Source organism: Hemiscyllium ocellatum, chromosome 12, assembly GCF_020745735.1.
Source record: "Hemiscyllium ocellatum isolate sHemOce1 chromosome 12, sHemOce1.pat.X.cur, whole genome shotgun sequence".
NCBI lineage: Eukaryota > Metazoa > Chordata > Chondrichthyes > Orectolobiformes > Hemiscylliidae > Hemiscyllium > Hemiscyllium ocellatum.
In genome coordinates, this window is record NC_083412.1 from 87004801 (window position 1) to 87017514 (window position 12714).

At 42.0% G+C, this 12714-nt stretch overlaps 1 protein-coding gene across 1 annotated transcript in view; it reads right to left on the reverse strand.

Annotated features, from left to right (window-relative positions):
* Nucleotides 1-12714, reverse strand: part of tmprss3a (transmembrane serine protease 3a) — a 63806-nt gene that overhangs the window by 32776 nt on the left and 18316 nt on the right. The window contains exons 4-7 of the mRNA XM_060832829.1: nucleotides 9201-9317; nucleotides 7008-7131; nucleotides 2861-2986; nucleotides 627-670 (exon numbers count right to left, since the gene is read on the reverse strand). Of these exons, the coding sequence (XP_060688812.1) occupies nucleotides 627-670; nucleotides 2861-2986; nucleotides 7008-7131; nucleotides 9201-9317 (411 nt within the window). The remainder of the gene's footprint in view (nucleotides 1-626; nucleotides 671-2860; nucleotides 2987-7007; nucleotides 7132-9200; nucleotides 9318-12714) is intronic.

Here is a 12714-nt window from a genome sequence, read left to right on the forward strand (position 1 = left end):
CATAGGTGCTGTATCACAGAACTAGATCCATCTTGTCCTACGTTTCTGCTGTTTCTTTAAAATGTACCATTGAATGAGGAAGATTATTAATCCTCAACTAATTCAGATTTCTGCCAATTGTCTCCTATTCCATTGCAAAGTCTAGCTACTCCTATCGCCCCTACCCTCCCTCATCTATCTTGACTACAGAGACGTCTTCAATCCAAAATTCTCTCCCTTTAGATCCCTTCTGACCTCTAACAACCCCAAAGTTTCACCCCCCGGACTCTCCGTTCCTTCAACTCTGGCATTCCTCAACCCGAGCATCATTTCAGTACTGCTGGACATGCATTCAATCACCGCTCTGAAATTTCACCCCTAAACCATTCTGTTTCCTTCCCTCCTCACCTTTCAGATCTGCATTAAAACCTTCATCTTTAAACAAGCTTATGTTCACCTGTCCTAATACTATCCATGTTGGACTCCAATCCTAACCCTAATAAAATTAGGTATTATTATGACCTATTGTGCAAAATGCTGAGGGAATGCAAGTCTGTGTTGAAGGAGCTATGTAAACTGTTGTTAACGATGACTCATGCCTTTGGTAACTTCAACAGAACAATCACTCCATGTTCCTATGAACTTACCTAAACATTTTAGCGAGGTCACCTTGCCTGAACTACACTCAGTGCTGCAAAAAGAGGAAAATCAGAAAACAGTTCAAAATAAAACAAAATTATTTACTCTAAATTATTAAAATGATGAACAACAATATGATTACTGAGTTCTACCAAAGTTAAACTTTTAGTTTTATTTCAATTGAAATGAACTTCGAACAATTTGTAATCATTCCCGTCTGCTCATATACTGTCCACATCCTCAATATGGTTTTACAATAGAACCTATTATTGTTTCAGATCTCAATATAATTTATTCAGTTCATCTCCAAACTCAAATTTAAATCCCCACCATCCCTACCAAAGCATCTAACAACTAGCTTCTTACTGAAATGTTCTGATGTCTGGCCAACTTAAGATCAAATGGGCTGTAGAGATTTCTCCATTCAAACTTTCAGACCGTACTAATGCCACAGTGACTTCAGACCCCTCTCTGCTTTCCCGACTCGTATTAACTCTCTCCTGTAGAAAACTGGAAAATCAACTCTCAAACATTTTTTTTGCACAGGACATGAGTGTTCCTGACTAGGTCAGCATTTATTACCCATCCTTAATTACCCAGAGGGAATTAAGAATCAGCTACATTGCTGTGGGTCTGGAGTCACATGTAGGCCTAATCAAAAAAGGATGACAAGTTTCCTCCTATAAAGGACATTAATGAAACAGATGAATTTCTATTTAAGACAACAATCAATAATGTTCAATGTGGTCTCCATTGAATTCAAACTTCACCACCTGACATGGTGGTATTCAAACCCATGTCTCTAAAGCAATTCCCTGGGATTCTGAATTCCTAGTCCAGTGACATTGCCATTATAACCAAAGCAAACTGCAATGGATTAGAATAAAGCATTATGACCAGGTCTGACAAACAGGAATACCACCAGATGTTCAATAGATAATTGAATTGCAAACATTCTGTTCTCGTGATAATTGCAACTACGTGTGCTGGGACAGATCACTGAAGTTGAAATGAATGTTTACAATGTGGTCTCTCGACATTGGGGTAACAGAGCGCTGACTGGGTGATTGCTTCACAGGACACCTACGTTCTGTCCATAAAAGAGACCCTGGGCTTCCAGCTGCTTGCCGCTACAACACACCATCCTGTCCTTTTTTGTGTGGATACATTTTTGTGCGATGTGGGTGTCACTGGCTGGGCCAGCATTTATTGCCCATCCCCAGTTGCCCTTGAGAAGATGATGGTGAGCTGCCTTCTTGAACCACTGCAGTTCACCTGCTGTGGGTTGTCCTACAATGCCCTTCAGAAGGGAATTCCAGGATTTTGACCCAAAGACAGGGAAGGAATGGTTCCCAGGCCAAAACCTCTGTCTCAGGCTTGCTGCACTGCTCCAGCCAAGCTCAGCTCAAACTGGAAAACAGCACCTCATTTTCTGCTTGGGAACTCGACAGCTTTCTAGAGTTAATACCGAATTCAACAACTTTAGGGCTTGAGAACCTTCCCCTAATCCCCACACACCCGGCCTTGTTATCATATGGCATACGGGCTGCTACCACATATAACCCATTGTCAGCCTCTATTGATCCCCATTAGCAGCGATTCATTCTCCCAGACTGGCCTTCACCGAGCCCTTTAGGCAAAAGTGAGGACTCCAGATGCTGGAGATCAGAGTCCGGATTAGAGTGGTGCTTTTGCCCGAAACGTTGATTTTCCTGCTTCTTGGATGCTGCCTGACCTGCTGTGCTTTTCCAGCATCACACTAATCCTTTACCTTCTTTATCTTTGGGCTCTATCTCCACCTATCATTTACAGAGGACTTCGATTATCCGAAGAACACGGGCGGGGAGCATTTAATTCGGTTAATCGAATTCTGGATATCCGAATGCCGGATAACAGTTTAGCCGAGCATCGGGATCTTGTCGGAAAATCCGATATTCAGATAACCGAATGCAGGATAATTGAGGTTCTTTTGCATTCCCCTCCCTCCACCCCATCTTCTGCATAAAAGCCAACCTTTTCCCAGCAGGCATCAGTTCTGAAGAAGGGTCAGTGGGCCCGAAATGCTAAGTCTGCTTCCTTCCCACTGATGCTGCCAGAGGTTTCTTAAGCAATTTCTGTTTTTGTTTCTGACTTCCAGCATCTGCGGTTGTTGCGTGTTTTTTGTTACAATGAGTGGACTTGCCAGATCAAGTCAGAGCAATTAAAACACAGCAGAACGACAGGGTCTTAATGGTTGAGATACCTCAGCGGGACCACCGTTTGTATCCTGGGGCCGTCGGTTCTGTGCTGACTAAAATTTACTTCCACAAAGTTGTGCTTCAGTTGCTCCTCAATGGAAGCGATGGGAAGTTCCGTGGAGTTGATGTAACTGCGAACACAAAGCAAAGATACAAGGATAAGATCCCACTCCTCATAAGGACAAAATTGAAAACACGCCACTACCATCCAAATGCTGTGTAAGCAATATACTAAATTGTCTGAGCAGCTTTGGATGGCATGTCTTAGATAAGTGATCAGCATCCTGTGACATTCTAGGCCAAATCCAGGGATTTTCCCAAGTTTTTGCTTGTACTAATGCAGCAATGATTTGGGATAAGGATAGGCACGCTGCTACATCCTGGGTGTCCCACACAATTGTGGTACTTTGTGTGTGGCAACATACTGTGACCTCACTGTTTGCAAACACCAGCTGTAAGGAAATCATTTGAACAGACTCCGATTACCTGAAACATCATTTAATTACAGTACTTTGAGAGCGGAACATGGAAGATGCAGTATTCAGACGAGCAAAGCAACTTTTATTGCTTCTTCATAATATTTTACCAAATATTTGATGGTTTAAAATAAATATTCACATCCACATTGCTTTCCAAGTCACATGCACATTATTCAGGCATTCTAACATCATTCTGAAATCCGGAAAACTCTGAGATCCAGGAGTGCCTTGATCTTCGGCAGTTGGATTGGAGAAGTTACAAAGCATTTGCACTCCCCACTCCATTTAAAATCATGTGACCTCCAACAAAAGAAATAAAATAAATCAAAGTCTAACATGGTTAGGGATAAGATGTTCTGCTGCCACTTATTTCCTCTCCCAAGTTTACAAAATCAACCTGGTCCTGGTAATGTCACATCAGATATTTCACTTTTTCTTTTATTTGTCTGTGGGATGTGGGCATCGCTGACTGGCCAGCGTTGATAGCCCATAGTGAGCTTTGAGAAGATTTGTAGCTCAGGTTGAGGTTTTGGATGTAGGTTTGCTCACTGAGCTGAAAGGTTCATTTCCAGACATTTCGTTACCTTTCTATGAAGCATCTTCAGTGGACTTTATGCAAAACAATGCAGAAACTTCCTGCTTTCTATTTATATTTTTGGGTTTCTTTGGGTTGGTGATGTCATTTCCTTTGGTGATGTTATTTCCTGTGGTGAAGTCACTTCCTGTTCTTTTTTCAGGGGGGTGGTAGATGGGGTCTAACTCGACGTGTTTGTTGATATCAGGAAGTGATTTCACCACAGGAAATGACATCACCAACCCAAAGAGACCAAACATATAAATAGAAAGCAGGAAGTTTCAGCATTGCTTTGCATAAGGTCCACTGAAGATGTTACCTAGTAAGGTAATGAAACATCTGCAAATGAACCTTTCAGCTTAGCAAGCAAACCTACATCCAAAATTGATAGCCCATCCCTAGTTGCCCTTGAGAAGGTGGTGGTGAGTTGCCTTCTTGAACCACTGTAGTCGACCTGCTGTGCGTTGACCCACAATGCCCTTAGGCAGGGAATTGCAGGATTTTAACCCAGTGGCAGTGTGCGTAATAGAACTTCTGGGTGGAAAAAAAAGGTCTTTGAATTTGGGATTCTTGTGGCACAGTAGTACTGTCCATGCCTCTGAGCCAGGAGGCATGGCTACTTGTGCCAAAGCTGTGTCATATTATCCCTGAGCAGATTGGTTTAGTGTTTTAAAAAAAAAGCTGTTGGTTCTGAATTACAACATATCACGCCATCTGGATTGGAGACTTCCCAGGCTGGTGCTGTGGCTCATAGCCTTGACTCTCCAGCTCAGTTCCTGTGTATTGTCTACTGGAACAATTGCACATGCAATTGCCGGCTGGTCTGTTAGTTCCAAGCTCTTGACAGACAAAACAGGATGAGAATGCTGAGTGCTTTGAATCTGCTCTCCAGCCAGTTAGATCACGGTTGATTTAAATCTTGATTCTAATTAACCACCTAGGTATCATTTATACAGCAATAAGTAAGCAACCTCAGTCTTGATAGTTTCAATGACTTGGATGTATACAATACAGGCTACATGTTGACAACTACCTTAGACTTCAAGACATCTGTTGTGTTCCTTTTTTGAACGTTACTTCTTCCAATCACTTTTTACTGCGAGTTTGCCTGTGCCATATAGTTAGTTCTGTAGAGCTATAGAGTTATCGTAAATCATGGCACAGAAAGAGGCCATTTGGCCCATTGTATCTGCAACAGGTGAAACAAGATAAAAGCATAACCATCCATTCTAATCTGACCTCCCAGATCCTAGTCCAAAACTGTACAGATTACGGCACTTTTAGGTCCAGAGTCTAGGTGCTTTCCAAATCAACCCTCAACTTCTTCTGTTTGAAGAAAACCACCACCAACTGGGCAGTGAATTCCTGACCTACCAACTTCTGGCTGACAAAGATTTCCTTCATGTCCCCTCTAATCCTTCAACCAATCAGAGTAAATCTGTCTCCCTTGATAACTGAGCTCTCTGCTAGGGAAAATAGGCCTTCTCTGTCCACTCTATTCAGGGCCCACATTATTTTGCGCACCTCGGGTTAAATCAACCCTCAACTTCTTCTATTTGAAGAAAACCAGCCCCTAGCTTTTCTATCTTTCCTCATAGCTTCTCCAGCTATTCCTCAATATTCCTGTATTGCAGGCAGTTGGGAATGGGAATCAATGCTGGTCTTACCAGCAACACTCAACAACAGCAAATGGGAAAATAGCTCAAGGAACATTGGTTGGTCTTTGGAGAATGTGGAGCTGAGGCTTATAGACCAGTGTTCACTCTTCCTCTTGTCTAGAACTCATCGAAGTCATTAGCAATGGTACTCACACCAGCACCAGTAGTCTCATCATCCCTTATCCAGAGAAGGGGAGAATTTAATTGAATTCCCTCTCCCAGATTGCTAGCCCATTTGAAGTTTTTAGGGATCATGATGGTGATGGATAGTAGCATTTACAGGCCAGGATAAACCTGGTGTGACTGAAATAATAATTGGAAAAGGTATTCATGGGCTCCAGATCTAATATAGCCCACTGTCAAGTTGCCATAGTCTTACCACACCATAGGGGCTGCTGTCTCACTAGACAGAGATAACTGGTGGTGATTTAACTTGAGGGTGACCATATCTCAGGTGAGGAGAGAGGTTGCAAAGAAGAGTCTTTCATTGTAACCTCAGCTGGTGATGGGAACTGAATCCACACTGTTGACATCACACTGCTCTGCAAACCAGTCATCCAGCCAGCTGAGCTAAACTGACCCCCATAACCCATTGCAAATTGTCAACCAAAACTGTAATTACCCCCACCGATTAATAAAATGGACAGGTATGAGAATGCTTTGATCTTTCAGGGCTTCACTTATTGAATTGCACCTAGTTATCGTTGTCAAGTCTCTCAAAACTATTAAGGCTGGCGAAAAACACACAGAATGTTGTCCTGCCAGGAGAAATAACGCAAAATATGCTGTCAGAGTTTTCACTTCACCCACTCAACACCTCCCCAAATTTTTCCCAGCAAACTCAGTCCTGTTCGCTGCTGTGTTGAAATGTGATTTGATAATGCAAGCTCCAACAAGCAGTAGGGACTCTTGTGGTAGTGTCCCTGCCTCTGAGCCAGAGCAAAGTGAGAAGTCACATTTCACCAGGCTATAGTCCCACAGGTTTATTTGAAACCATAAGCTTTTGGAGCGCTATTCCTTCATCAGGTGAAGGAGCAGCGCTCCGGAGCTTGTGATTTCAAATAAACCTGTGGAACTATAATGTGGTCTTGTGTGATTTCTGACTTTGTCACCCCAGTCTAACACCGTCACCTCCACATCTAAGCCAGGAGACATTGCTAAAATTCCCATTTGCTCCAGAGGTGTGCTATGATGTCTGTAAAATGGTTGACTCAGGAAATAATTCAAACAGCAATGAGATCATTTGCTTCAATAAAGTTGGTTTGAGGATAAATATTGGTCAAGACACTCTTCGTTGAAATAATCCCATGGGATCTGTCCCTGGGTGAGACAGGTCTGATTGGAAGCTCTGACGCTGGAGCAGTCAAGAGTATTGCGGTCCTGAGGAGGAAAAGCTAGGGGAAGATCAAAAATATAAAGGAAAGAATGAGCTTGAATTTACCTGCTGTATCCGAGTTGCATACAAGCTGCTGTTCCGTGCACTGCATTCCATCCATCCCAGCACACGGTTCTCCAGGTACCACCAGAGTATATTTGCACCACTGAACTCTTCCCACTGACTCGCACTGGCAAAGCCCAAGCAGAGGGAAGGAAAGACAGCAGGGTTATAGTTGGCCCTCATTATTCCCCAAACCCTGACACCCCCTGCCCACCTCCCCCCCCCCAACCTTGAACCGACAGGATAAGCAATCGGCAGGAGCTGTTCTCCTGCAAAGATCTTCAACCCAAGCAGGTGTAAGAGGATCCTGGGGAACTGTTGTTCATCTATCGTGTGAGTGGGCTCACTCATTGTTTAAATTGCAAACATGTTCCATTCTCCAGCAGTGATAACCCCCACTGAAAAAAGAAACACAAACATTCATTGGATCGATTGTGGGCAGCACTGTGGCTCAGTGGACAGGACAGGCCTCACAGCACCAGAGACTCAGGTTCTATTCAAGTCTCAGGTGACTGTCCGGGTGGAGTTTGCATATTCCTCCCACGTTTGCACGGATTTCCTCCTGCAGTCCAAAGATGTGCAGGTTAGGTGGATTGGCCATGCTGAATTGCCACGTAGTGTCCAGGGATGTGCAGGTTAGGTGGGTTAGCCATGGGAAATGGGTGGAGGGGCTGGGTCTGGGGATGGGGGGATGCTCTTTGAAGGATTAGTGCAGACTTGATGAGCTGACTGGCCTCTTTCTGCACTTTAGGAATTCAAATCTTTGGTCCATATCCCTCTAAACTCTACCTACTTATGTACCTTTCCAAATGTCAAAACTGTATCTGCATCTACCACATCTTCTGACACTTCATTCCACATACGAACCACCCTCTGTATGAAAATGATGCCTCTCAGGTCCCTTTTACATCTTTCTTCTGTCACCTTAAACATATGCCCTCTATTTTTAAAATCCCCTACATTAGGGAAAGATGTTTGTTATTCACCTCATGTATGTTCTTCATGATTTAATAAATCTCTACAAGGTCACCCCTCAACCTCCTATGTGCTCATAAAAAAATATCCCAGCCAATCCAGCCCCTCCTAATAATTCCAAATTTCCCATCTGAGAGACTTTCTTGAAAACCATTTCTATTTAATAATATCCTTCCAATAGCAGGGTGACCAGAACTGCATATAGTATTCCAACAGTGACCTCATCAACATCCTGTACCTCCACAACATAACACCCCAACTCCCCTATTCAACAGCCTGAGCAATGAAGGCAAGTGTGCTAAATACCTTGTTAACCAACCTGTCTACATGTGATGCAACTTGCAAAGATCTATGTGTCTCTCTGTTCGACAACACCTTTCAATGTGTTAACTGGCTGTACAGGATATTGGTTAGGCTACTTTTAGAATATCATGTCCATTCCAGTGTCTCTCCTACAGGAAGGAGTTTGTGAAACTTGAAAGGATCCAGAAAAGATGTACAAGGATGTTGCCAGGGTTGGAGGATTTGAGCTATACGGTGAGGCTGGGGCTGTTTTCCATGGGGTGTCGGAGGCTGAGGAGCGACCTTATAGAGGTCTATAAAATCATGAGGGGCACAGATAGGGTGGATAGCGAATGTCTTTTCCATGGGGTGAGGGAATTGAGAACTAGAGCGCAGAGGTTTAGGGTGAGAGGGGAAAGATTTAAAAGGGACCTAAGGGGGCAACGTTTTCACGTGGAGCGTGGGCGTGTATGAAATGAGTTGCCAGAGGAGGTTGGTACAATTACATCATTTAAAAGGCAACTGGATGGATATATGAATCGGAAGGGTTTAAAGGGATATGGGGCAAGTGCTGGCAAATAGGACTAGATTCGGTTAGGAAATCTGGTCGGCATGGATGAATTGGACTGCTGTTTCTGTGCTGTACATCTCTATGTCTCTATGACACTCGCTGATTCTTTCTTCTGCCTAGAGTAATCATTGCATAATTCACATCATTAAGTTATTCCTTGATTATTTTTATTTCTTTGTGAAATGTAGGCATTGCTGGTTAGGACAGTGTTTACTGTCTGTCCCTAGCTGCCCCGAGGAGGTGGAGATTAGCAACTTCTAGTCATGCAAATCTAACGGCTGATGCGCGCATGAACACACCATTATTTCTTCATCGAAATTTGACACATTCAGGAAAGACCATTTTGAGAATTTAATTTACTACTTTACCACATCCCAGCTCATCTTCTCCAGAAGGGCAATCTTTCGTACCATCACATCGAGCTTTGTGCCATATACAAGATGAGGATGTATGACACTGGAACTTCCCAATGCAACTGTGTGTAACTGCGAGAATTTAAATGAATGAAAGATTATTCTCAGCTTCTATCAGTTAGTGTCACAGTGTAAAGAATAAACATAAAATAAAAGTTGGATTGATCTTCCATTCCCAAACGTTAGTTAAACCGCTTTTGCTTCCAGCAGTTTTTCCTCGTGGAAAAAATGACTTAGATAAATTTTACATGATAATGTAAGAAGGCAGTTTATTTTAGGTTGTGGGAGATGCCAGACAATTCAATTCAAATCCAAATAATGCTGTATGATTCGTTCAGACATGTACAACATTTTCAGTTCAGCGGATAGCTATTTACAGTTAGTTCGTAGCAATTGCCATTTCAGTAGAATTGAAAATGGAATGGTGTGTTTAAAAGGGAAACGTCAATTTTCCTGCTCCTTGGATGCTGCCTGACCTGCTGTGCTTTTCCAGCAACACTCTAATCCAGACCCTGTTTAAAAGGGAAGCTGATCCTTTTCTGTTCATTTCATGTCCCTTTCAAAACTGAAGGTTGTACTTTAGAACATTACAGTGCAGTACATGCCCTTCAACCCCCGATATAGAACATAGAAAATTACAGCACAAATGTGTAATCTGTGTCTCCATGGTTGAAGAACATTACTTCTGAATAGCACTATGTTAATTTTATTAACTTCTTACTGTTTGTACAATAAGAACTTAAGAAGTTAAGAGAGGAAAACACCCTTGAACCTGTAACACCATTCAATATGATCATGACTGATCCTTGGCTTTAATTGTACTTTCCTGCCTTTTCCCCAAATTGCTTCCTTTCTTGGGCAAGTTAAAAACAAAACAGTCTACCCAAATGTGAATGGTAGAACATCCATGATGCTCTGGGGCAGAGAATTCCAAAGGTTCCCACACATTTGAGTCACAAAATCTCTCATTGTTCCAGTCACAAATTACCACCTCTTGTCTTGATACTGTGCCCCACATTATAGATTCCCCAGCCAAACAGAAATAAGCTTTCAGTAATGACCCTGTCAAGCCCTTTCAGTAATATCTCGTCCTCTAACTTCCTTTGTTCATTGGTGGGATAAGGGCATCACTAACAAGGCCAGCATTGTTGACCATCCTTAATGGCTGTTGAGAGCATTTATGAATTGAAGGTTAAGAAACAGTACACCTCCCTACATTGAAGGAGTGTGTTAGCTGAATCCTGCTTCAGGATTAATGTGGAGATGAGTAACAATTAGACAAATGCCACAATCTGCCTGCAATTATGAGCCACATTCAATCCCTGTCAAGGATGGATGGAACATGAATGTTGGGGTAAATTACACCATTGTTCTGTTGTGTAAACAGCAGGGGAAGAGGTAAGGAATTGTCTTTAGTGTTGCAGTTTTCTCAATATATTGATTGACACACCAAGATAAAGAGACGTGTAATGTGAGGCAATCCAGCTGCTCCTACATGAATCTATGCCTGAGACCCACATGTGTGATAGTGTGACTGGGACATGATAAAACAGATATCTTCTGAGCATGGTCATTGCAGTTAGGTAAAGAAGGATAGGGACCAGTCATGTCTAGTTCCAGGCTGACAATCAATATCTTTACGACCCAGGAATAGTAAGCTAAACCAAATCAAACTTGCGAACACTGGATTTACAACACAGTGAAATTAAAATATTTGATGATCTTCAAAATTGCTCAATTGTTCCTAACCAGCATTTACAAGTAATGGAATACCATGTGGGGAAGTGTGAGTTCATGCACTTTGATGGGAAGAATAGAGGCAAAGACTACTTTCTAAAAAGAGGAAAGTTCAGAAATCTGAACTGCAAAGGGACTTGGGTTTCTAGTCCAGGATTCTCTTAAGGTTCACTTGCAGGTTGAGTCAGGAGCTAGGAAGGCAAATACAATGTTGGTATCTATTTTGAGAGGACTAGCATATGCAAATAGGGGTGTACTTCTGAGCTTTTACAAGGATCTAGTCAGACCACATTTAGAATATTGTGAGCAATTTCGGGCCCCATATCTCAAAAGGTCCAGAGGAGGTTCACAAGAACAATCCCAGGAATGACTTGGTTAACATATGAGGAATGTTTGAGAACTCTGGGTCTATACTCAGTGGAGTTTAGAAGAGTAAGAGGAGATCTAATTAAAACTTACAGAATACTGAAAGACTTGGAGAGAATGGACATTGGGAAGATATTTCCATTAACAGGAGAGACTAGGACCTGAGGGCACAACTTAAGAGTAAAGGGAAGACCTTTTAGGACAGAGGTATGGAGAAACTTCTTCAGCCCGAGAGTGGTGAATCTATGGAATTCACTTCCACAGAAGGCTGTGGAGACCAGGTCATTAAGTATATTTAAGACTGCCATAGATGGGTTCTTGATTGTTAAGACTATTAAAGAGAAAGTGGAGAATGGGGTTGAGAAACTTATCAGCTATGACTGAATGGCCTAATTTCTGCTCCTATGTCTTATGGTCTTATATCTGATCCTTGACAACAAGTTTATAACTTTAACAAAAATTAATAATTTATTGTTAATAATTAATTTTAGCTGAACACAAATAAACAAGGCAATCTCATTAATATCCACGATCTTAATACAATCTTCTTCGGCTACGAAACCCCACTCATACATAGCCAGAGAGACAGACACAGTTAAGGCATACATATCAAAATAATAAAGGAACTGGAAATTGCCAGTTCAATAACCATTTCAGTGATGAATATGAAGCCTTCATGAAATCTGATCAGTTGCATTACAGGTATTAGGATTGTATGTTGTTTGAATTTCAAAATCACCAGCCGATGCAAACAGCTTCCACAGATTTCCAAGACATTTCCTTATTTCTTATAGACGTTTCTCAGAATTTTCAACAAATCAATAACTAGAGAATAACTTTAGAGACTAGAAAAGCCCAGTCCTGCAGTTTACACAGTAGGAAGAGCTGTTGGCCTTGTGGCTTTTAATCCAGAAGGCAGAAGTGGGTACTGCAGATGCTGGAGATTAGAGTCAAGATTACAGTGTTGCTGGAAAAGCACAGAAGCATCCAAGGAGCAGGAAAATCAACATTTCTGATGCATTAATTTGGAAATCCAGGTAAAGTTCTAAGGACCTGAATTTGAATTTCGCTATTATGGATGGTAAAGTTTAAATTTAATACAAAATTAGAATTAAGAGTCATGAAACCATTGCCAATTGTCAGGAAACACCCATCTAGTTCACTAACATCCTTTAGAGAAGAAAAATGCCATCCTTACCTGGTCTGGCCTATATAGGATTCCAGATCCACTACAATGTGGTTGACTCTCAACTGCCTTGTGGGCAATTAGGGATAGGTAATAAGTGCGGGTCTAGCCAGTGATGTAAATGAATAAGGAAAACACTCTGTCCTTCTCAAAAGCCCCAGTCAGAGCCAGTTCATCCTC